Here is a 25,868-nt window from a genome sequence, read left to right as displayed (position 1 = left end):
GCGATCCAATTATCGATTGCAATAGAGCGTGTTTTACGCGAGGATCGTAGTTTTTGTGTCTTCGACTTAACAATCGACAACACCATCGACTAACAGAGATTATAATTCTGAAATATACAATTAAAAAAAGGAAGAAACCAGACAGAACTATATACCTAATCTATCGTGGAATCTAAAATTCCTTGTTCTCACGAACCATTTCAAAGTATTTCCTGTATCCACGAATCACTCGCGGTATATTCGCCTTCTGTTGCCTTCAGAATACGAATGAAATTTCTCAACAGCGAGACGGAAAGGGAGAAAATAAGAGTAGAAGGATTCGATCGAATTGCGAACCGAATAATGACTTCTAGTCAATGAAAATTGATCGATCCTCGAGAAGATTCTCTGTTCAAGAGTTATTCTAAGCGACGTTCGAAGTTCCAACGAAGAAGATCCGCGTCGAAACGCATCGGAACGCATCGCAGACGCAACCCAGCGCAATTCCTTTGGCGATAAACAAACAAGGAGTCAAGCTAGCGCTCGGTCGTCTCCGTTGACGGCACGAGTCAAGCCGAGGCTGCTTCTCCGCCTTTCCAGCTCGCCTACGTTCACGTCTGCCTCCTTCGCCTCTCTCTCTCTCTCTCTCCCTTTCTCTCTTTCCTTTGAACGCGCCTCTTCCCGCCTCGCGAGGAGGCCCTCTTACTCGTCGAGGTAACTCGCGCCGTTCACCTGGAGAGAGAGAGAACCGGGCCCCTCAGTCTCGAACCGGTGGGCCGGAGGGAAGGAGCTCCGTGACCCTGAATCGATTCCGTTCGCCTCTCTTTTGACCATTTTTTCCCGTGCTTTTCACTCGGCTACCTCGCGTCCAGGTCGCGTCCGAAACTCGTCGCGACTGTGCCACGATCTCGCGATCGACGCGTCACGTCCCTGCGGGCCTGTTGTTGTCCCGTCCGACTGTCGCCTCGACTCGGTTTTGTGCAGTGAATTGTCGTCGCGAGGCTCCTCTGTGCCGTGTACATGTACCCAGGACAAGGATCGCGGCGTGGAACGTAGGAGAGCAACAAACGTAAGTTTTCTCGAGGCACCGAGGAGTCGAGGAAAATCCGCGCGGGACTGTTTGAAGTTGCGGTGTCAAGAGACGATCGATGCTATCCTTCTCTTGGAGGGCTACAATTTACGAACTTGCGAGTTGTTTGGACGTTCCTGGTGAAGAACGTTTGGTTATTGGTCGATTATTGTCTTTCGGATGATTGGTCAGTGCGATCAAGGATCAGGACCAAGTGGTTTGGTTTGGTTAGAGAGACGCTAATGACCAGTCGCTTCTAATGAGACTGATCTCCTATTGGTTCCAATATGGTTCGTACTGATAGGCGCTAGACAGAGAGGAGAGCTGTTTCTGGTGTTTGTTCGATGATTGAGTGGACTGATTGGTTCGATGTCTTCTTTGGGACTGGGTTTCGAGCGTCAGGTTAGCGCAGTTGTGGTTACTGCTTGCCAGGAAGCGCACAGTGGCGCTTTCGTACGAAAGTTCGACTGATATTCGTTTCTTCGCGGAAAGATAATATCGAAACGGAGATCCGTGGCGGTTGTTGTCTCCTCTGGTTTGCACTGGTTACGTACAATGAGAGGAGGGACGAAATCTCTTGTGACGTGTCCTTTTGTTCTGTTTGGAGCATTCAAGTCGAGGAACCTTACGGTATTCTCGTCCCTTCGTCTTCCCTCGGCGCAGACTCTGCTCGATTCTCGTTCTGCTCAGTGAACTGTCACATATATCGAATAGAAGCCTTGAATCCCTGGATTAAATCTCATGCGAGGTCTTATTGCATCGCAAAATCGCGAACATTCACGATTTTTATTCATTCACTCTTGCAAACGGAAAAGTAAGGTGTTCTGAGAAAGATAAATAATTGGATGGTGGATCACGATTTTTCTTGAATCCGTGAATTAAATCTCATTGCATTGGAAAATCGCGAACATCCACGATTTTTATTCATTCACTCTTACAAAGAGAAATAAAAGGTGTTCTAAGAAAGATAAATAATTGGACAGTGGATCATGATTCTTTTTAGACATTTTTGCTAATAATTCCAGAAGGCAATCGTTTTTCTACAAAGTTCGAAGCGTATTTCATTTTCATAGTTAACATAGAACAGCCGTGCACGATGTTGAAACGCGAACGCGAGCAGTAAAATTGGCGAGCTAGAGCCGGCCGGGAATGGCGGAGTTGAATTGATGGAAGAGAAAGCTCGTTCCTCGAACGACGAAATCTGAGAGTGGCCGCAGCATTCTACATTCCTTTAACACGTGAACCGAGCGTCCAACACCACGGCCGCCCATAAGGATCGAGAAAATCGCTCGCGATCTGTCGAGCAACGAAAAAGGACAAACTTCGAATACCTTCAATGAAAAGGTTATTACTCGAATCGCTCCACCATTTCCTCCTCCGTGATTCGCGTTCCTCCGCTTCCTGTTCTTTCCACGTGTACGTTAACAAGTTCCAAGTCTACAGTGTCTTGTAACTACTAATAAAACTAGCGGAGTACAATTCTACACGAAAAACTAGACTCTAAACGTAAACCAATATTTTCTTCATTTATGGTTCCATTCTCGAGAAAATGGAGCTAGAAAATCCGTTGGTTTGGCGCATATTCGAGTCACAACTGGCTACGCAAGTCCACAATATTTCATCTCTGATTTCTTCCAAAACTACGCATCGAACAAGAAAATGTTATTCCATTAATTCGCTTCCTTTTCTCACGTCCAATCAGTAGGGTAGCAGTTATTGTGTCAGAAGCTACAGGACACGTCGCATACGAACGACATTCTATCTAACCGCGACATCACTGCTGGTCATTTTTCCATCAGACGTCTATAATAATGGTGGACAAGTGAAAACGCAGGTATATACGTGACGTATAAATTGCAATGGGATCCAACGGGTCCGACACGACTGGTTCTGCTTTCCTCGAGTCGGTCCTGGACGGCGGAACTGGCGTTATGAGAACGTGGTAACAAGAAAGCTCGAATTATGCGGCTTTTGGGTTAGCCAGCCCAGGTAGGCGAGCCGTTTCCCATAAACCCGTAGGTGGACAGCCGTGGGCACCTTAGAACATTTACACTCGAGAATTTACTGTTCCATTCGTTACGGTTTCGGTCGACCATTTGACATCGACCTGTTTCGTAGAACGAAATTTCGTTACGACTTCCTGTTAGTGGAGATGTGGACTGGAACTTGATAATTTCGCGTCGAATCCACTGTTCTATCGTTCTACTATTTTATTCCGAAGATTCTTAAAAGTAACTGTGGATCATCGAATTCAATACCAAAAAAAAATAACGCAACAATTATTAGTCGTCACTAATTCATCGATATCGAGTCTCAATGTTAGATTCTACTTCTCGTTTATACGTGAGATAGTTAGATAGTTCAATGATACTTCGTGGCAAATTGAAATTCCGCTCAGACACGACTCCGTAGTCCGCAAACCCCATTTATCAGAATTCCAATAGCCACTTCTCACGCTGGTCACTGGCTCGCGCGAGGGGAGCGATGAAAGAAAAAATATAATCGAACTCGCATAACTAGAACGCGACAAAATTCAGTCCGCGCGACGAGGATCGTGACTTAACAACAAATTCTCGCGAGCCAAGGCGTAACTTGGTTAAGGTACCGTTATCCTCTGTCAAGTACCAACGTCCTAAGACATTCCAATCGCGTAACAAATTTCGTATCGCGCCTCGAGCCGAGCCCCCGTCCAATTAACCCTTTCTCGTCCCTTCAACTATGAAATAGGGTCATGTAATAATAAGAATAATTTTAAAAAAGAGATATAGACACTACAAATATTTGTAAAAATTTCAATAGGCTCTTAAAGGATCTACTAACAATTTAACAATTAATATAAAAATATACACGTCATCTAACGTGTGGAGAAAAATCATAAATGACCTTCGTTTAGCCTCCGCACCAAGTACCATGTACATACTTCTTTCTATCCGGTACACTTTCATGAATATTTGCATAAATAACGGAAACTGTGTCTCCGATATTGCCAAAGGCGACGCAACATTCCTGCGCGATGATTCGAAGGCACAGCAGTCGCAATTAGAAAGCAAATATAAAAAGAACGTGCATTGTTTATCGAAACCACGAAACTGGCTATGTGTCATCGAAGCAGACGAGCATCTGGGAATGATATCAGCCGACGAATTGCGTACCGTCGCTACTCGTTAACGAGGATAAAGGGGCAGGCTATTGAAATTAGACGCTGTTCTCACCGCGCAGCGAACGTTTCCTCGTCGCGATAATTAGAGGCGATCGTTAAAACATTTTCGAGCTGTATTACTGCGCGTGGATGCAGCTGTTGGCCACGAAGCCATTGCCACGCCCTGCCCGCGCTACCGTCCCGCGATTCAGACTATCTATCAAGCCTAACCGCCAAGCTGCGTTCGTACACGCGAGCGTAATCGTAAATTCGCGAGCGGCGTACAAGATCGCGCGCTGAGCATCTCGCTCGATCGGAGAGAAATCGGCGAAATTGATTAGCTGCTGAATGAAACTGCATACACGTACACACGTATCTGCTTACATAATTTATCCTTCTTCTTAATTAAATAATTTCATTGAATTCTGTCCTCTGAGTCACGATGGCATTTAAAAATATAAAGTAAATAGGATCGACGTGTATTAAATTGCGAAATAAATGAAAAAGAAGGTTTAATAGATGTTAGAAAAATCATGGAAGTTATGAATATTGAAATGATTGTGTGATACCAATGAAAATCTCGCTCAGTCTCGTTCAAACGGAGTTCTACGCAATTGCGAAGGGGAATCACGATGGAATTTAAAAATATGAAGTCAATAATATCGACGTGTATTAAATTGCGAAATCAATGAAAAAGAAGCTTTAATAGATGTTAGAAAAATCATGGAAGTTATGAATATTGAAATGGCTGTGTGATACGAATGAAAATCTCACTCAGTCTCGTTCAAACGGAGTTCTACGCAATTACGAAGGGAAATCACGATGGAATTTGAAAATATAATGTTAATAATATCGACGCGTATTAAATTGCGAAATCGTTAAAAAAGAAGCTTTAATAGATGTTAGAAAAATCATGGAAGTTATGAATATTGAAATGGCTGTGTGATACGAATGAAAATCTCGCTCAGTCTCGTTCAAACGGAGTTCCACGCAATTACGAAGGGGAACGGGTATTGCAGCGGGAAAAATGCCGCTCGAACGGCTCTAGAAACGGAAACTCAAAAGTTCTAGTTACGAAATATCACCACCAGGAGATAGTGTCGCAATGCGGTCGAACTGCATCGTGGCTGCGACACAGGCGCACCCCTCGCAATACTAGCACAGCCTTAAGCCGCAGCTCTTAATAAACACACACGCACGATTTCGCGCTGTGTCGCGATCCGCAAAACGAGCAACAGACGAGTTCCTTCGCTGGCGAGCCACGTGGAGTTTGTTGCTGGTACCAGCGACCGGGTGTAGCCGATCGATGGACCGTAAGAAACAGCGAGCCTAATGGGCCAAGTGTAGAATGTTGCGGTGAAGATGTTTCCAGGCAGGAAGCATCGTCGCGCAGGAATTTATAAGCCACTATTTCCTATATAAATCAGAGTCCTGCGCGATAAAACGAAAATCTCGCTTGTCAGCCATCTTGTAACGAGGTACTTCGAGTATACGGTTCGAGGATAAGGAATTAGCCTTGTTACTGATGATCGATCGTACATGTGCCACCTAATTGCACTTGCCAATAATGTTGCTCGCTCGGTGATACAGATTTCATCAGTCGATTAGCGCAATTGAATTAGTTAGACGGCTGGACTTAATCGAGTTACACGGATTTTAGTGGTTCAATTGTTGAATCAGAGTGTGTACTTTACGTTTCGTTTATTAGAGCAAAAACAGCCTTGTCACACTTCAGATAACGACGGATGTGTTTCAAGAGAGCCAACAGTGCTAAAGCGTTCGATTATTGGGTCAACTCTCGGCAAAGAACGCGAGAGGCTCGTGCAACCGTGAAACAAATGTAAACGGTTGGTTAGAGGCGATAAAAACCGGCGGGCTTCGCGAACCTCGACCCTGAATAATTACCCAGAACCATTTAACTGTCGCGCGGTACACATCGATACGCGCGTGCATTACGATGCCTACGAAGCAACGGTACATTTTCTATGTCCCAGTTTGTCTAACTAAAAAAAAAAATCGAACGGAACGACCCGCATCAGGAACGAGACAAAAGTTCTGGAGACCCACTTGTTTTTTCCTCTCACCACGCAAGTGCCATTATTTATGATTGTCGTCGAAGATTGCTAACTTGAGACTTAACAGTGGCCATTCCCAGACATCAGTCTCCATCTTCTACTCTAAAAGCTGGGTATAACTTTTACAAGTCTCTTATTCAAATATACGAGTGGCGCTGAAACTTTTGGAACCTGTATCTTCCTCAACAGACTCCAAGCGTCGTTAGATTGGCCACTGGACGAGTTCATCGTACCCAATCCCTCTTCGACACAAACAATAATCGCGGTGGTCGAACTCGCGGGACTAACGAGTCGAATGTTAAGCAGCGTTAACGGTAATAAAGGCAGCCAAGGCAGCAGAGGCAAAACCATGCGCCCAGAGGTGAGCCTGGTCGCAGTCGATAATTGCCAGCTGGTATTCCGCCATTAATTTATCTGCGTCCCCTATCGCGACGTAATTATCTAATTAACCCGGACGAACTCTTCGTGGGTATTGAATCAAACACGTGTCACAGGATTACGTCCGATGGATGTGTCCACCTGTCGTTCCTACCAGCCAACTTTCGAGCCGCTTGTTGCTGGAATGCGCTTGAGCAATCGTTGTTTCCAGATGACGAAAGGGACACCCGTGGAACGTGGCGCGTTAGCCGGCTGGATTCCTCGCTGGGCTGTTTCGATTCTGGGCTCGATTCTTTCCCCATCGACATTTGCGTCGCACGTTGGCGCGACCGGTTCGCGTTAGGCAAGTGTGAACGAGGACTTTAGGATTTCAGAGTTCCCTTTTCCAGATGCGCGGATGGCGGACGTTTCGTGCTTGGATTAGCCAGCTCGTTCAAAATTCTTTCTACTTTTCTGAGACACCAACGTGGTAGTTGGAATAATCGCTATGCAAGCGGGAGGATTCACGTTCGTTGTACCACGCGTTTCATGGTTCCTTGTGGGAATATTCCTGGCAAAGGAAGTGGCAGACCTGCTTTTGTCAGAAGATGCTCCCTCTGAACACTGTTTTCACGTGCGTGCGTTTAATTTCGCGTTCCTTCGCCGGTGGCTACGAAATAAACGCGCGCACGCGATCCTCTTTTATTAAACGCGATCTGAACTGAGAGAGGGACGAACGCAGCAGAGTCCACGATCGACTTTGACTTCTTGTTTCCTGTACACTTCTCTATCCTTCAATTGGCCAATTCAAGATCATCTTACATCTTTTACAAACACATAAAATGTTCGTTTTAATGTTGCAAAAAGAACTTCGCAATTTTTGTACCGTTTTCGTCGTACCAGAGTTAATCACATGCACTCGCACAGTTAAAAGAAACAAACCAATTGAACGCTGAGTTAGAATCGTACGTATAAATTCAGTTCCACTCCAATGGATCGCCATAGCTCCAGATAAAGGACGACGGTACTCTAATCGCGCGAACGTTAGCCTCGCTGCTGTCATTAACGCGTGCCAGTTCCTTTTTGTTAATCATGCGAGTCGAGCGTATTCCCGTTAGCCGCGCGACGCGATTTGGCGCGCGTCGATGATAACCGGAAATTAGATCACATCCTCTGACGCGAACAGGATCCGCTGCGGCGGCCACGAAAGGACACAATCGTGGACGATTATAGCGCGTTCCTCCATTAATCGAAAGAACCGCGAATGGCACACAATGAGGCGTCCCGTTTGCGGATCGCGAAAGTTAAATGGAGAACGGATCGTCACAATAGGACCATTCAACGAGAAATCGAGCCATTTTGCAAGTAATTTCGACGATTGTTACGTGTATCTGAATATTGAATCGCTTTTCAGCGATTTTTTAATTTATTTTAAACGATTCTGTTAGTAGAAGCTTCTTTTTATTGAACTTTAAGACTCTTGAGATAGAAATTGGTAAAGAATGACTTTTAAGTTTTCTTAATGAGTCATGCTTGCTATGTTGATAATTTTTCATTGAAGAATGTTTGCAGAAAGTGTTTTAAATATAAAAATCGATGTGATATGGATCGTCAGGGCGCTATATTCGAATGACTTGCGGTGAGGAACGATATCGATACGTAAGCGGATGCGTGCGACGATCGCGTTCGCCAATATCCGCAACGAAAGTGAACGAATGTCTTCCTTTTGTCGGTTGCTCGTTCACCCGTGGGAGAATGAAATTAAGACTCATTCATCGGTTGCGCGAGCGAGAACGTACTTCCTAAAGACTTCAAGCTGCTGCTGTTTACGTCGTTACATGTACGAAGCGCAGCGTTAACCTTACGCGAGGCCTCGATTTCACTGTCCCGTCGAGAAACGATCCACGTGCTTACGTATTAAGTGTAATGTCTGGAGAAAGCAATTATTTATACAACAATAACAGCAATCTTCGTGAAGAATAAACGGACAAACGGTTCCAAGAAAGAATGATGCAATTTGCACAATCGCGTTGCAGTTTAAACTGCAGTTGAACGTTTCGTAATTAAGCCATTCAGCTGATTCTGGTTTGAATGGAGATTATCGTTTGAAATTTGGAGCAGAAGAGTTCGAGAACTTCTATGGAGTTCTCGTAACGTGAAACAACGTCGTTCGATAAATAATTCAATTAGTATTTGGGAGAATCGTCCATTATTATGCGTAAGGGGTTACATAAAACCATCGACGAAGGTCAGAGTCGTCGTGCCTCGAATCGAGAAGCCCCTGTCGATTACCAAATTCGTTCGCGCGGAAGTCGCCGCGAAAGTTCATCTAAGGCGACGGAAGTGGCCGTCGAACAATACCAACCGGTACTCGATCGCGTGACAGCCATATTGGTAGGGTTCGACGACACTCCTGCGGTCAGTCGATCGCGTATAAAGTCCTTCGACTGTTTTCAGAATAAAAATACTGGAAATTCGAACGAAGCTTAATCGATTTTCCGCGAGAGCCATTAAAACATCGAATCGAAAAAACGCATTAAATAGAAAGTGTGTACAACAGCTATACTCGACAACAATTAACCGCACCATTTAACTAATCGCCATACCTTCGCTTGAATAAAAACCTAGAGTTGATACAAGATTCATTTTCTCTCTTTATTAAGCGATCTTATCTCTCTTTATTAAGCGATTTAAGAAAAATCGATGAAGTCGATTCTATGGTCCCTCGATGCAGAACCGTGGCAACGATCCAACGACAAAAAAAAGAATGGTAATTGGCTCCCCCTCGAAGCGATTGTGCTGCGAGGCGACTGCGAGCCAGGCTAATTTATGCTGATGTAACAGCTGTTAAAATTATATCGGTGGTGGATCCAGTTAGAAAGTATGTTTCCAGTATCGTCGCAATTACCGTTTCGCAGGCAGTTCCTGGTTACATCGGGACCGTTATTTGGCATAGTGTCGGATGAGGCGCGCGGAGATAAATCCTCCAGGTGGATGCAGATGAGCTGCACTGTGGACAGAGAATCGTTGGACGTAGCCTGATATCGGATATGTAGATGTAACGATCGACGTGCAACTGGGAATAAGAGAGAATACGAGCTCGTGGATTTTCTAGCACGGAACTTCCATTCGATGAGTGGTTATTAGGCAGTTGGAGGTTATAATTTTATTGGTAACAGAGAAGATGGTTCTTCTAGCCTTAATTTCTAGAGGAGAAGTAGAGTTGCAATTTTGTTGTGTGTTTGATAGTCATTTGGACTTTTCTTTTTAATGGATCTGTCAAAGGTGTACCAAAATGGCGTCAGTGGTTGCAATACTATCAATTTTGTTAGTTTTTATCTCACGTGGTTAATTAGTCTGTTTTGTTTGTTGTTGGTTATGGTATTTACGAGAATTGTTTTAGTTTTTATGAAATATTTAGAATAATAAGCAGACTTCACGCGGTTTCTCATCAGAAGGCAGTTCGAATCGCGGCTGGAAGTTGTTGCACGGTTTTTGCACGCACCGTTTCGTGCTGGCGAACCAGGAAATCCGAATACTTTCTAGTACTGACCTACACAGCCGAGGATCGCGGTTTTCCCTCCTTTTTGCCCTGGACACCTCGTAACGAAGCGTGATTAACCTGGCCCGTTAATGAGCCGTGGGCCAAACCGTCTCGATGCTCAAACGCTCCTCGAGCGTGGTTTAATTAGCTTTTGCTCGGTTACTAAAGCTACTTCCCATAATTCTCTTCGTTCCTCTGCTCGTTTTTCTTTTTCTTTCCAGCTCGACGTCGAGGGGACGTGTTGAAATTTCCTTTGTTGCGGAACTATTCAGTTTTACGATTTCTTGGTTCAAGTAATCCACCATCGATCTGTTTCTACATGAATTTTTGTTCGAGTCGAGTAACGTTGGTAGGATTCGGTTTGCCTTAGAATTACCAGCGCGCGTTAAGAGCGCGATGAATCGTTTCCACGGTTTTCAAGTAACTTTATATATTGTTCAGTATCCATCAGCGATTCGCGCTTCAGTTTAATGAGTTTTATGCAAATCGATAGGAGTGTCGATGGTAGGAACGAGGCGCTGTGCAAATCGGGGACTTCACGGTGAAACAAGCGTAAATGCCCCATAGCAACAACGCGAGGAGGAACGACGCTCTTAATTTGATATACTCTAATTACCGCCGCGAGGCGACTCGTAACAAGCGTCTAGGATCTCTTCATTTTTCTACTCTATAAAACACTATTTTCTTCGCCGCGTTTTCCACCTCACAAAAAAAAGTACTCCACAACGTGCCTTGAAACCACGCGAATACTCGCTCTATTTACACGAATAACCGATATACGATACGAATATTGAGACAGCGTTGCAAAAGTTTGGTCCCAGAAAGAAGGGGCGTGGAACGAGAAGCGTGCACGTGCGACGCGAAAGTAGACCCTCTATAAAAGAATGAAAATAATCGCCAAAATGTCCAAACACTGAAAAGAAGGAGAACGCGAAATATTGAGCGTTGCTCAAGTTTGGTCCCAGAAAGAAGGGGCGTGGAACGAGGAGCGTTCACGTGCAACGCGAACGCAGACCCTCTGTGGAAGGACGAAAAATACTGGAAAGCAGGAGAACGCGAAATATTGAGCGTTGCTCAAGTTTGGTCCCAGAAAGAAGGGGCGCGCACGTGCAACGCGAACGCAGACCCTCTGTGGAAGGACGAAAAGTACTGAAAAGCAGGAGAACGCTCAATATTTCGCGTTGCACAAGTTTGGTCCCAGAAGGAAGGGGCGTGCACGTGCAACGCGAACGCACGCGGGTTTCGCGCGACTCGTCGCGGCTAATTGCGGGTCCGCGTGTGACGCAACGAGGCTCGCGGGCCCGTGGGAAGCGCGTACACCCACGGGGCCCGTGGGTACGCGAAAGTTTATTATTTTCGCCGCGAACAGTTGATCGCCGTCGGGCGCGCGCCCTTACGCAACGCGCCATTGTTCGTTGCGACGATTGCACCGTCGAAACGCGTAATCGGACGAGCTGCGGCTACGACTCGGTACCGTTTACCAATTCCGCGGGCTTATGACGTTAAATGGCCGACGTGAGGTAACACGTTGCGTTTTCTTCACGCGTGTTACGTAGGTAGAGCTGGGGAATAGGCCAGGTTAGGCATTTCTGCGATTTCTAGGTTAAGAATGTCTTAGAGATCGTGTAGAGGTTGCATGGATCGCTGTAGATAGTTTGTTAAATCAGATCTGGTATTTTATTCAGGCGTTGAATTGACTTCGGATTGGAGGGTTACAAATGTAGTCACAGGTTAGATTAGGGTTTGAGTGGGATCATTGTTGGGTTTTCGAGGGTTGACGATAAGGGGTTGCTTTGGAATATTTGCACTTGGAAATGTTTTCTTAGGACCTGTAATTGTAGGGGGTTTTGGAAGATGCGAAGTGGTTTTTAAAGGGTTCAGATAAAAAGTTGGAACAACAGTCGTGGTATAATACGAGGAATGTTTTACAGCAAGAATTCGAGATTTAAATTCCTGCGTAGAAGTCTATTTGACTTACGCACTCTCTAATTGGAAACTCGAAAAAATCCGTGAAAGTATGTTAATTCGCCTTGTCCCTGTCTTTTCTATTTGCAAACATGATTAATGCTTCCATCCTCCTAAGTAACGAAACACTTCCACTCGCAGAACTGAGGCTCCTTCATTCATTCCTTGCCGCGTACTTAGCATCAATGAGGATTTCAAAAAGTGTGCATAAAAACACTCTTACTTGTTCTCAAAATTAGAAAGAGGCAACTGAATGGCAGCTTCGAAGCGAAGTTAATTAGAGACTGGTCGAAGAGCATCCACCTCTGTCCATTTATTTATCCAGCGACCATTACGATGCTAATTAAAATACAACCCCAAAATATACAATTTCCACGCAATCTGCAACTTCTGATCAACAAACTTACGAACCCAATGCCTGACTCACGTCACCTCTGATCCACCTCTGTTCATTTATTTACCGAGCAACCATTACGATACTAATTAAAACTCAACCCCAAAATATACAATTTCCACATAATATGCAACTCCTGACCAACAAACTTACGAACCCAATACCTGAGTCACGCGAGTTAAGAATTAGCCGAACAAACTCCATTCAAGCCCAAAGAACCCTCCGCGTGGTTCGAAACCGGAAAGGTGGCGACTCGCGAGGACTTCGACATCCGTCCCCAGGGAACTAATTAAACGTAGGAAGACAACGCAACGCGGGAGGCGCTCGATAGCAGTTAACGGTACTCATCGCAGGAGGAACCAGCTGCTACACCTCGATTCCCTCGCTGGGAAGGTATAATCAGGTCGCTCCTCTAATCGTCGATTCACGCAGCGGATTTATTTATTCCCTGCCCGTTCACGTGAGCGCGTTCGACGAGCGCATTGATCGCACGACTGGGCCGGAAGACCCGTTACCCGCAATCGACAGGAAGTCTCTATCGTCTGGCCACGCCAGAGATTACGCTTGCGGGAAATCTGGCCGCGTACAGCGCTGTTTAGAGGCAAATAACACACCAATCGACGTCCTCTGCAAGAAAACCAGGCGCTTGGACTTCTTTCTCGTAACAGAGAGATATAATTAGCTTCTTTGAAAGTTCGATCCAAACGAAGATCAACCAATAAATATACGATTCGTTCTCTCATGGTTTCAGACCACTGTCAGTTATCTCTGGGCGACAAAATTGATTGTCAGTGGAGGAATAGAGAAACATAATTAGCTTCTTTCGAAGATCGATCAAAATGAAGATCAGTCATTAGACGTACGATTCGTTCTCTCATGGTTTTAGACCACTGTCAGTTATCTCTAGGCGACAAAATTGATTGTCAGTGGAGGAATAGAGAAACATAATTAGCTTCTTTCGTAGATCGATCAAAATGAAGATCAGTCATTAGACGTACGATTCGTTCTCTCATGGTTTTAGACCACTGTCAGTTATCTCTAGGCGACAAACTCGATTGTCAGTAGAAGCATAACGGTTTCTAAGAGGGACCCATTAGAGCGTGCGTCTTCCTACGCGTCGAACGCACGCTTCACAAGGTGGATTCGTCGGAGAAATCGAAGTCGTTGGCCTCCTGTCGCGCCTCGTTCGCTGGTTCGGTTGCTTCTCAAATTCTTTCATAGTTCTTCAGCGTGGGTATTAAAGGCACGCCACGATCGAAGCCTTTCCGTTCGATTCCCGATTACCCAACGCAGCGAATTATCGGATATCAATCATTCGGATGCGATTATACGTGGTAAAATCGCGAGAAAGGCTGTCGTACCGCGACGCTCGATGTCCACGGCGATTTATCACGGTTCTCGGTTACGCGGCGAGCTATGCAACCGGTGTGCCACAATTCAGCCGCGGAAACCGTAAGGAATTTTATGGGAAACACTGGCGTGCCCCACTCGTACGGACTTCGACTCGTCTTCCGCATATTCAGCGACCTGCCTCGTTGAACCCTGCGTTTCGAACGTTAACCTGAACGAGCGTCGATCAGCCATCTCGCACCTGGCGTTTTCGACACCCCGCGCTTGCGCTTCCGCGGACATTAACTCGTCTTTCGCAGGAAGATGCACGTTTAACAAAAACGTAGCTACTATCGAGCCAGTTTCGCTTTCTCCGATTATCCTCTCGATTTCAACTGTTCTTAAACACAGCCCCCTTTGCGAACACTCGTTGTCAGTGTGTTCAAGATCGAATGTAATCTAAGGATTCTGAGCGAGTCGAAAGAGATCGCGTTGAGCAATCGATGACTTAACCTCTTCCATGTTCCGTTCCTTTTAACACTCATTAACATATATATCGTATCGCTGTGTATAATTAATAAAACTCATTTCGCAGCAAGAATATATATATCAATAAGGATACGTGTCTTCTGACGCAAGTGCTAGCTTGGCGAATGCACTCTTTTTTTGCTTGTGACTGCAGAACGTTCGTATTGTACTCTGCTCGCTTGTTTAGGGACAGTTTAAACAACGTTAAACGTATAAATTATGCGTTTCGAAAGTGCCAAGGTCCGAAACTTCGTCCTCGTCCACTGTCCAAACAACGTCGCCCCTGTAACAACGCTCTCTTCTCGACATGCGCGTTGACGAACAGCCTGTTCAAACGAGGCCTCTTTTCTCTGTTACAGGAATATGCTGATAAGAGAATTGGCGGCCGTGTGGGTCGCCGTCCTCTTGTGCCATCTTCAGCTAACGGAGTCTCAGGTGAGCGTTCGATTATTATTCCGCTACATATGCATGCAGCTCTTCCCGATGGCACCGCCATTGTTCTGCAACGCGCTCCAACAGCGCGCGATGAACACCAGCGAGCCTCGAAATTGGGTCGAGAAGTCGCGTTACGAGCCTCGATCGTCGAAATGTTGTCGCGTCATTACGATTCTCTTCCGTGCTCTATTGGGACCCCTTCTGTACGGTTGATTCATGAGGCTCGAGGGAAATGGTACTTCTCTGTGGGTCATCGATGATTAATGGCCAATTGCTGGTGCTTGGGAAATACACACTTAGCTGCGCATTGATTGCACGCCGTTTGTGCGGTTATCAACGAGAACTATTAGCATTCTGGGATATCTAATCTTTATTAAGAATCCTTTCTAAGTGCGTGAGTAAAGTCAGCGATTTATTTATTAATTCGTGTCGTTTAACGACTTAACTCGAGGTATCGACTTGGTGCCAAGTTTTTTACGGATCATGATGTCAGCAAGAACAGCTTGAAAAGGAGTGAAGAGCAGTTGAAGTTCGATTCGAGAGGAGAGTCGTTCTCACGCGACCGATGGTCACGCGAGAGCCATCGAGATTTCTGGGCTTGGAGAACGGCGCTGGTGTGCCAGGAGGGCGTCCTGGAGTCTTCGTTCCGCGCGATAACACCACCGTCTAGCGTCGTGGAATTCAGCCAGAGATTATGAAGTAATTGGCCATGGCTGCCCCACAGAAGTTACCATTGCTCGGTTGTTTGCTCGCTGGTACGTGGATGGTGGCCTGCGCGAGGTGAAAGTGAATTTCAGCCGGGTCTGCACACGCGTGTACACGCGCGTGCACCACCAACGACGCGCCAACAATGTTGCCAACTGTTCTACGCTCGCAACATTTCAAATATAGCGCGTGCGCTCAGGGGAAAGGCCTCGTGCGGTTTCTTCGCCGGAAAAACCTGATTCGAAATCGTTTCCGATTATCCCCGTGGCCGTTGCTGGTTCGGTTAGTTTCTTCGAAATCGAGAAACCTTTTTATAACGTCGCTGGTATTTTCGTTAACAATGTCATCCTCCATGTTAAATCAAATTTAAAAGCCACAGCAGGACTTAAACGATCCACTTTGTATGGTATCGAAGAAACTGATTCTAATCGATCCTAAAATCGCAAAAACTCCATCTGAATCTCGATACAGTCTCTATCTATTCGAACAATTCTATCGATTTAAGTTCTCCACGACTGAACTCGAATATTTCTTCGTAAAAGTAATCGAAACGAAGCAGAAATCCCAGCGTGCAATGCCAGCGAGTGATCGTCGTCCGATCACGTGGAATTCCACCGTTCGTTTCACCTCTGATCGCGTCTCCACCTGAGGAATGCAGCTCACCGTTATGTCACTGATATTCTGGTACGCGAAGGAAACTCGCGAGCGAGCGAGCGAGCCAAGCGGCTGCGGCACCGAGACGACGTTCCACGTACGAACCCACGGCGCCTCTTTCCGGTGAGGATGAGCGCAAAACAGAGATTCTCCGCTAGATTGGCCTCGTTCACTTTCTCCCGCGCTGACTAACAATGCCGTTTTACCTCGGATCTGTTAGACGAGGATCCGCGCCGCTCGATGTGCGTCTTCCACGTAGATCCTGTCGCGAAACGAAGACGAAGACGAGAACGTCGTTGAGATCAGAGAAGAGGAACTGAGGAACTTTCGTCCTCGAGCAATGGCAGCGACGACATCCGCGATTTTTTTTATGTAATCGACTTCGTAACAGACGCGACGTTTCCACGCGCTCTTCCGGTTCTGATTCATGGCTCTGGTCCCACGACTCTGCGCGGACGTACTCGAGTTTCGTCGGTTGCGTGTTGGTATCGCGCTGGGATTATTGTCTTCTTTTGCAGATCTCGGAGGAAACTGTGGGCGTGCGTACGATTATTTGCGTGGTTTCAAGTTTATATTCGAGTTACTTGGGCGTGCGATCGAGTGTCGTTAGAAGAACCGTGAGGACGTATGCGAGGAGATTACAATTCGTAAAGGATTATTCTTCTCTACTTTCTGGTAATGTTGAAAGTTCTGAGAAGAGGAGAACACGCGATTGATTTGAATATACACGCGCGAGGCTTTCGAGCAAGAAATCACCGTTCTCGCGCGAACAACGAGGATAGTGGCGAGATAAATCTCTGGGTCCACGCGAGTACTTTCCCTTCAGAATATTTCCTCGCCGCGAGACGCTTTTACGAAGACTCCAGGTGCGAGAAAGCGCGCTCGAGAGTTACGCAAGGGACCGTAAAATTGATTACACGAAACTGCCGCCTCTTTATCGGGAGCGAGGGATCCTAAAGTGGCATTGACGATCGGGCACCCCTGAGTTACTGCGCTGTAAACCGTTTCTAACCTATCGCTGCGTTTCTTTTGTTACAGGTTCCCACCACGAACGTCTTCACCTGTCCGAACGGTGAGTAAACGCCAAAAAATGTTTCATCGCGCTCGCGAGTAGGCTCTAAGGCAGGTAATAGTGCGAGAGGTTGCCTTGAAAAGGTCGCACCCGGTGGCCCAATGCCTGGCCAGGTAGACTGTTGAACGCGTGGACCGAGGTCATGCTTCGAAACGGATGACCTCGTCCAAAGACTTGGAGGAATCTTTTTCGCGCGACCTTACTGTCGACGTTGCTTAATGGAAACGAGAAATTTATTGATCACGGTATATCCATAGCACAGCTATTTATTTTCAAAAACATTCCACTTCTTTAAATGACACGTGAAACGTTTGACTTTATGATAAAAAGGAGTACTTAGCACACGATTAAAAATTAGAATAAAGAAATTGAAATATTTCTACAATATTTGTTTCAGTTTTGAAGTGAAGAATATCGCAGGTAATTTTTGTTTTTATTTAAAGAGAAAAATTGTAGGCTTTTTTTATGTGGAATAATAGTTGATACGTTGATGGGATTCGAAGGCACGACGGGGAACATCGAAGCGAGACTTGTACGGGGAATAAATCACGCGAGGGACAATGAGGATAAGAGTTCGGCCATTCGTAACGCTGCTCCACTTTTCCTCGTTACTGGCAGCGCAATTAAGTAGGTTGCACGTACCAGTACGAAGCTACTTGATCGTTAACCGTGTTCTGTCGCGTGCGCTCGAGACGTTTCAAGTTCGATTCAGAGCCGGACCTATCCAGCAGCGAACGAATCTGCCGCTTTCGGACGAACGAGAACCCTGCGTCGAGCTTCGAAAGCGACTTTACTCCAACTCGTACATCCCGTCCATGTACCTTCCAAGTACACAGCTCACGATTCGATCTTTCAAGGTCTGAATAATTTGTCTCATGGACGTCCACTGAAAAATCACCGTGCAACTGAATTAATTCCTCTGCCAAGCCCTTACAGTCTCACGAACAAAAGAATTGGAAAATTGTATACGTCTGTGTTGACAGAACTTCTGCGAACCTCTATTGAAAGTCCTACCATACCTCAAAAGTACCAAAAATTTTCAAATCATCCCTTAAACTCTATTGAAAATACTTCTTTTCTACCTAGAATCATTAACAACTGAAAAATTCTCAAACCATCCCTTAAACTCTATTGAAAACACTTCTTTTCTACCCAAAATCATTAACAACTCGAAAATCCTTCACGTCCTCCCGCGTGGTATCTCAACGATCCCTAGGAAAATGGCTACAATACCCGAAACGCGTGCACGAAACGGTCTGCAACCCCCCCACAAAGCGTAACGAAAGGGGCGGCCACTCCCACAGATTAGTGGTGTGCCTGAGACGCGTCTCCCGCGGAGGCAGTTGCATCGAGCAGCTGGTCGAAAAATTCTCGACCTGGCGCACAATAATGGCATACCGCCGTTGCAGGATCGCACAGGTAGAGACGGTGGACCGAAGGATCTGGGAGGGGGCGTACCACCGGACGACATTCCTTAACCGTGAATCCTTCTGCCTCTCCTTGGCCCTCCTCTCTCTCTTTCTCTCTCTCTGCCTCTCTCTCTTTCTCTCTGCTTTTTACTCTGGCTGGTAGTCAGGGTAAGGTCGCAAGGGAGCGGTCCTAAAAATACACACCGCGAGCGGATTCGCGTCACGGCCCCTCCGCCTTCCACGTTCGCGGCTCGAACGGGATTCCAAAAAGTGGAGCATCCGGCAGGCGTTCGATCATCTGTTGGTCTACTAACGTATTCTCGTAGACGCACGATGCGGATGGAGATCGCGCAGCTGGTGGACTGGTTTCGTCGAGACGATCAGACAACGTGCGATTAAAACGCGCAGAGTAGATAAATAATTTCTGGTAGGAACGAATTGGGAAATGTGATCGAGGAATTAGAGGTACCTGTTTTTTTTGGATAGTTGCATTAAAGTTGGAGTTTGTATGCAGTTTGTTGCGCGAGAAATTGATCGAACGAGCTAATGACTGTTAACGATAGTACCCGTTACATCATGCACGACTTGCAACACTTTTGATTAGCATACGTTGAGGTAACTTGGTGGAAAAAAACATTCTACGCGCATTCCGTCGATCGAGAAACGTTAATAAGCGCGGACGAGAACCGCATACGAGATACGAACATGGCCGTCTGACCTTTCCAAAGAAAGGAAGGCCGTGATGGTGTCTCTCGGTGAGTTCAACGCGAGCCGCGTCGAGAAAAATCACTGCCTAACAACACGCATTATAAAACCACCTTACTGCACAACTAAACCTTCCAACGGTAAATTTTCTAAATATTCTTTCAATTACTACCCTCTAAAAATCGGTTGTACAAAAGTAAACGAAGAAACGCTTCTCAAACAGTGACCCAAAAAAATGGTACCTGCGTAAAGACTCCACTGTGTCCCAAAATTGACTCTAACCCACTCGTCCCCATTTATCGAATGACCACGTGGGACGTTGAGAAAATCGAAAACGCTTAATTAAATCCTGTTTGCCAACGCGTTTCCTCGAACAGTCAACAAAGAGGAGCACGCGAGCGACGTTTCACTCGACGTGACGGATTCTCTTTTACAATGTGTTACCCGCTTACCCACCGACCTACCTTTGACTCTGCCCGCTCGCACGGCCAGCGTCGCGCTAAAAACGATCGAGGTCGTTGCGTCCGTCGCTGTCTGCACAGGTCGCCGGTTAACCGCGTTTCCTGCAACCAAGTTGCATCAATGGCTTCGACCCTCGCTCGTAAATCGATCCGTCGAGTCACCTGACTCGCATCCCCCTCGAAACGATCGCCATTGTACGAACCACGAGACCACTATCGAACACTGTGCGCGTCGAGCGCAAGGTTCTGACATTTGAATGTCAGAAGCATTTTTTTAGAGAAGAAGATTAGTTTAGACGGGTTACTATGAGAGATCGATTCTATTCAGAAGTTTGTAAGCTTGTAAATGAGATATCGGTATCGTTGTTACGCGTAACGAGAAGCGTCACGAGACTTTTTCCTGCGCAGGATGGGAACTGAGAGGCATACATTGTTACAAGTTCTTCAACATCAGGCACTCTTGGGAAAAGGCGGCGGAACTATGCAGGAGGTAAGTGGATCAATCGTCGATAGTATTCTCACCGCGCTGCACTCGATACCGCCTTTCAAGGTCAGGTATCCTGCGTTTCGCGGCTCTTCAGGAGTTCAGCAACTTCGCGAGCAGAAATATTGCAAGCTTCTATTCTAAAATCGTAACGTAATATTTGAAATAACGGAACTTTCGTTCGACCTTCGCGTCTCTTCCCTTCCACTACCTAATCTCACTCTCTAACATCTAAAACTGTCAATTATCAAACGAAATTCCAAAATAACCGTTCTTACTGTATACAGTTAACGTATTTAACGATTCCACAAATTCCTCGTTTCAACTCTCTCGATGAACCGTTTCAAACGATCGCCGATCGTGAAAGTCATTAACGTTCGACGATCCAAGACCCACTCGAAGGTGGAACGAAAGCACAATGCGAAGCGAACAGAGTTGAAAAGTGTGTGTGGGGGGCATCGCGGGATGCCTCTGCGAGCTGTGTTATTATTGCGAGCTGGAACGAAGGGAGAGATGGACGAATCGATGTGCGATTACAGGTACGGCAGCGAATTGATGGTGGTGGAGTCGTACAGCGAGAACAACGTGTCCGCGAGCATGATCGGCCGGCATTTGGATCGTTACTGGCTTGGCCTAGCCTCCCTCGACGATTTACGGACCAACACGCTCGAATCCGCCGCTGGAATGCTCGTCTCGCAATACGCCGGTTTGTACAATCACGTTACCGAACTCTTCTCGCTACTGGATCCCACTTTTGTCCGTGGCTACCGAGCCTGTACTTATCTCTGGCGCCACACGGTTGCAGACGCGGAAGGAGTGTTATTTTCTTTGGTCCAAGTGGATGAGGAAAGCGTTCGATTTGCGCTTTCGAGTTGCTTGAGTCAAAATTGAAGAATATGAAAAATTGTTTGCGAATTTATGGAGAGATGCTAGTTTTGGACTTTTAAAAGTAGTAATCAAGTATATTTAATAAGAAGTACTTCGAGTTACTTGCGCCAAAATTGAAGAACATAAAAAATTGATTTCAAACGTAAGGAGAGATGCTAGTTTTGGACTTCTAAAAGTAGTAATCAAGTATATTTAATAAGAAGTAATAAAAATACAGATATGGTATTTGCGCGTTCGAGTTACTTGCGCCAAAATTGGAGAACATAAAAAATTCTTTACAACATACAGAGAAATATTAGTTTTGGACATTTAAGTATAGATTCGTCATCACAAAACGAAAGCTTTAAAATTCGAGGAACTTTGTGATCCGTATACCCAATTGCTAAATGTAGAGTAACCTAGCAGAGTAAATCTGTGGAGCGATTGAATCCTAGCGAAAAGCTGGAGAAACCTAAATTCGTGGAACTGCACGACGCGATGGAATTTCAGCCCTGTATGGTGGTTCGATCCGAAATTGCGAACTGGATCGCAGACTTTTCTAACGATCGAACACACACGTGCAGGCTGGCCGGTTTCCATCGGGGTCACGGAAACGCGGAACTGTGCGCGGTGTATACGAGAGCACGAAGGCACACTTTTCCCATAACAATGGCTAGATACCGTCGCTTTTACGTCTGCCCCGTCTGCAAGCCGCGATTTACCTGTCTGACGCATTGTGCATTTACGTAACACTTCTTTCGCCGCAGCTGTCCTGCAGTTCGTCGAGAAACTCGATCGTTTCCCACGACTCTTCGATCGAAACTTGGAATCCTTGCACACAATTTTTTCTAATCAAATTCGAGGATATTAAAGCACCTTTTGATATTCAGTAATCAGAGAAGAGTTGTACATTTTCATTGAGCGAGTTTAATTGGAATTTCGACGAACGAGAAGGACAGTGGCATTGAACAGCTTTGGTATTCAGGTTTCTGGGCGTCGAGGCAGCCGAATCCGCAATCAGGTGAATGCGTGGACGTCGCGTTGACGGATGACCGACAAACGTGGGAGCTGACCACGTGCGAATCGTTGCTTCCTTTCATGTGTCGCGCCAACGCCTGTCCAGCTGGTAAATCACGTCCCCATCTGACTCAATTCTGATCGATATCATCCGATCGCGACTAATAATCGTTTTAATAATTAAATTGTTTAGGCTCGTTTCATTGTTCCAACGGCAAGTGCGTGAACGCAGCGTTCAGATGCGACAAACAGGACGACTGCGGTGATTTCTCGGACGAGATAGACTGTCCCGTCAACTGCCAGTTTTACATGGCCAGCAGCGGTGACGTAGTCGAGAGTCCTAATTATCCCCACAAATATGCACCCCTCAGTAACTGCAAGTGGACCTTGGAGGGGCCCCAAGGCCATAACATCCTGTTACAGGTACGTGACACGCCTCCTTACTACCCTCTTTTATACACTCTTCTCATCTTCGAAAAGAAACGCAAACGAGTCTGCTAGTTTGGCTTCTGTCGTGTAAAAAAAAAAAAAAACGACGCTGCTAACAACAGCCTACTGCCCTCCATTCCAGTTCCAAGAATTCGAAACGGAGAAGAGCTTCGACATAGTGCAAATCTTGGTTGGCGGACGAACTGAGGAGAAGTCTGTGAACCTGGCGACTCTTTCTGGCAAACAAGAGCTCAGTAACAAATTATTTGTATCCGCCTCGAACTTCATGATCATCAAATTCAGCACAGATTCGTCAGTAGAAAGAAAGGGTTTCCGCGCCTCGTGGAAGACTGAGCCGCAGACTTGCGGAGGAATACTTCGAGCAACGCCTCAAGGACAAGTTCTCACCTCGCCTGGATACCCTCAGAATTATCCTGGAGGACTAGAATGTCTGTACATCTTGCAGGCTCAACCTGGTCGCATAATGTCGTTGGAAGTATGTATCCAAGAAGAGACTAGTATTATAAAAAAATTGTATAAGATTGCAAAACGAGTGTCGAATCGTTCATTTAATTTTCCAGATCGAAGACCTAGATTTAGAGATGAACAGGGACTATATATTAATCAGAGATGGTGACTCGCCTATGAGCAGGCCAATAGCCAGACTGACAGGCAAATCAGAGGACAATCCTACGGTGATCATGTCGACCGGAAGTAACTTGTATCTGTACTTCAAGACGAGCCTTGGAGACTCGAGGAGAGGCTTCAGCATTAGATACACTCAGGGTTGCAAAGCAACGATCATCGCGAGGAATGGTACCGTGCAATCGCCATCTTTTGGGTTGAACGACTACCCCAATAACCAAGAGTGCTTGTACAAAGTGAAGAACCCTCAGGGAGGACCATTGTCCCTTAAGTTCATCAACTTCAACGTCCACAAGACTGATTTCGTGCAGGTAAATAAAAACTACTCTAATGATCGAGTTCAAAGAGAACGAATCTATCGATAGATTAATTCTTCCAACAGATATACGATGGACCAAACACTAACGGTCTTCGTTTGCATCCTGGAGGTGGCTTCACGTCCAACTCGAGACCAAAGATCACTCTAACAGCTGAGAGTGGAGAGATGCTAGTCAGATTCACCTCTGACGCTCTTCACAGCAGCTCTGGCTGGCAAGCAGAGTTCTCAGCGGGTAAAAAAATACCCAAAATGCTTATAATGCGAGAAAACGTGAGACTATTCGGTGTTCTCAATTTTGGAATTGTTCTTTTAGACTGTCCACAGCTTCAGTCAGGCGAAGGAGCTTTGGCTTCCAGCAGAGACACAGCGTTTGGAACAGCTGTGACGTTCTCCTGTCCCTTGGGTCAGGAATTCGCCACTGGCAAGGCGAAGATCACCACTGAGTGTCTTCCTGGTGGCAACTGGTCTGTCACGTATATACCAAAGTGCCAGGAAGTGTACTGTGGACCTGTTCCACAAATCGACAATGGTTTCTCAATTGGATCCTCGAATGTCACTTATCGAGGCCTGGCTACTTACCAGTGCTACGCTGGCTTCGCATTTCCGTCTGGCAGACCCACAGAAAAGATCTCTTGTATGGCTGATGGCAGATGGGAGAAGAAGCCATCTTGTCTGGGTAAATTACCAAGTTCTTTAATTTCTTTACTAAGATATTAAATCGAGAGTGTTGTTGATGAATGTTCTTTTGCAGCCTCTCAGTGTTCTCCACTTCCGGAGGCGCCACATTCGAACATCACTATTCTAAACGGGGGTGGACGAAGTTATGGAACGATCGTGCGATTCGAGTGCGAGCCTGGATACGTCAGAAGCGGGCATCCGGTGATTCTCTGCATGAGCAACGGAACTTGGTCCGACGAAGTGCCAAAGTGTTCTCGTGGGTATTTCAATATTTACGATAATGTTGTGCAGCGATGTTCACGGTTTCTACTTAACGACACCATCTCGTGTAGGTGCGAAGTGTCCATTGCTGCCCACGATCAAGAATGGTTTCGTGGTCGACGTAACCAGGGAGTACTTTTACGGTGACGAAGCCAGAGTGCAGTGTAACAGAGGGTACAAGTTGTCTGGGTCTAATATTATACAATGCGGACCTGCTCAACGGTTCGACAATGTCCCTACTTGCGAAGGTGAGATTGAAACATTGATGTGTAATTTTCGAAACACGTAAAAACGATATTACTATGTACGAAATATTTTTAACCATTATTACTGGCGATTGTTTGTGAACAAATCCAGTTGATTCGTGTTAGGATAATTTTCTGTCTGAACTGTTATATGAAAATATCTCTACTCTATATATAGACATAAACGAGTGTGCATCGAGCCAATGCGATCTCGCGTCCACTGAGTGCATCAACAATCCTGGTGCGTTCACTTGCAAATGCAAACCTGGCTTCGCTCCAACTATGGAGTGCAGGCCCATAGGCGATCTTGGGTTAATCAACGGCGGCATTCCGGACGAGTCCATCACCGTTTCCAGTTCTGAGAATGGATACACGAAAACTGTGAGTAAACGGCTCGCTCGAATCGCCATCTACGAATGTTCTCTGATCTTTCATCTCGAATACGAATTCCAGGGCGTTCGTTTGAACAACGGCGACGGATGGTGCGGCAACAACATCGAGCCAGGCGCGAACTGGGTGATGATCGACATGAAAGCTCCAACGATCATCCGCGGTTTTCGCACGCAGATTGTCTCGAGGGTGGATGGAAACATAGCTTACACGTCAGCAGTTCGAATTCAGTACACGGACGATTTAACGGACGCTTTCAAGGACTACACGAACCCTGATGGAACCCCAGTGGAGTTTCGAATACTCGAACCCACTTTGTCTGTTCTGAACTTGCCAGTTCCCATCGAAGCGCGCTACGTCAGGTTCAGAGTTCAAGATTACGTTGGTGCACCCTGTCTGAAGCTAGAAATAATGGGTTGCACTCGACTGGAGTGCACGGATATCAACGAATGCGCCATCAATAATGGTGGCTGCCAACAGAAGTGCATAAACAATCCTGGAAGCTACGCGTGCATGTGCAACACTGGCTTCGAGCTGTACAAGAATAATGGCACCGCTGGATTCCATATAGAGAAGTACGAAAGTGGCGAAAGAGATGGAGATTTGTATCAGAAGAACAAGACTTGCGTGCCAGTCATGTGTCCGTCCCTGTTGGCTCCGGAAAATGGGAAGATATTGTCGACCAAGGTTCGAATATGATTTGTATTTTATAA

At 46.0% G+C, this 25,868-nt stretch overlaps 1 protein-coding gene across 3 annotated transcripts in view; it reads left to right on the top strand.

The window, feature by feature from the left end:
- Positions 1 to 949: 949 nt before the first annotated feature.
- Positions 950 to 25,868, top strand: part of Uif (sushi, von Willebrand factor type A, EGF and pentraxin domain-containing protein uif) — a 36,662-nt gene continuing 11,743 nt past the window's right edge. For all 3 annotated transcript variants that reach the window (XM_076905875.1, XM_076905872.1, XM_076905874.1), the window contains exons 1-15: positions 950 to 1,048; positions 14,739 to 14,814; positions 17,212 to 17,245; positions 20,229 to 20,310; positions 20,844 to 21,010; positions 22,157 to 22,297; positions 22,382 to 22,611; positions 22,760 to 23,113; positions 23,199 to 23,573; positions 23,645 to 23,813; positions 23,895 to 24,257; positions 24,333 to 24,515; positions 24,592 to 24,768; positions 24,944 to 25,146; positions 25,219 to 25,842. In XM_076905875.1, coding sequence (XP_076761990.1) covers positions 14,743 to 14,814; positions 17,212 to 17,245; positions 20,229 to 20,310; positions 20,844 to 21,010; positions 22,157 to 22,297; positions 22,382 to 22,611; positions 22,760 to 23,113; positions 23,199 to 23,573; positions 23,645 to 23,813; positions 23,895 to 24,257; positions 24,333 to 24,515; positions 24,592 to 24,768; positions 24,944 to 25,146; positions 25,219 to 25,842 — 3,174 coding nt within the window. In that variant the 5' untranslated portion in view covers positions 950 to 1,048; positions 14,739 to 14,742. The remainder of the gene's footprint in view (positions 1,049 to 14,738; positions 14,815 to 17,211; positions 17,246 to 20,228; positions 20,311 to 20,843; positions 21,011 to 22,156; positions 22,298 to 22,381; positions 22,612 to 22,759; positions 23,114 to 23,198; positions 23,574 to 23,644; positions 23,814 to 23,894; positions 24,258 to 24,332; positions 24,516 to 24,591; positions 24,769 to 24,943; positions 25,147 to 25,218; positions 25,843 to 25,868) is intronic.

The sequence above is a fragment of the Xylocopa sonorina genome, chromosome 12, assembly GCF_050948175.1.
Source record: "Xylocopa sonorina isolate GNS202 chromosome 12, iyXylSono1_principal, whole genome shotgun sequence".
In the NCBI taxonomy this organism is placed as follows: domain Eukaryota; kingdom Metazoa; phylum Arthropoda; class Insecta; order Hymenoptera; family Apidae; genus Xylocopa; species Xylocopa sonorina.
Note: the sequence above shows the minus strand (reverse complement) of the source record. Positions and strands in the feature narration are given on the sequence as shown.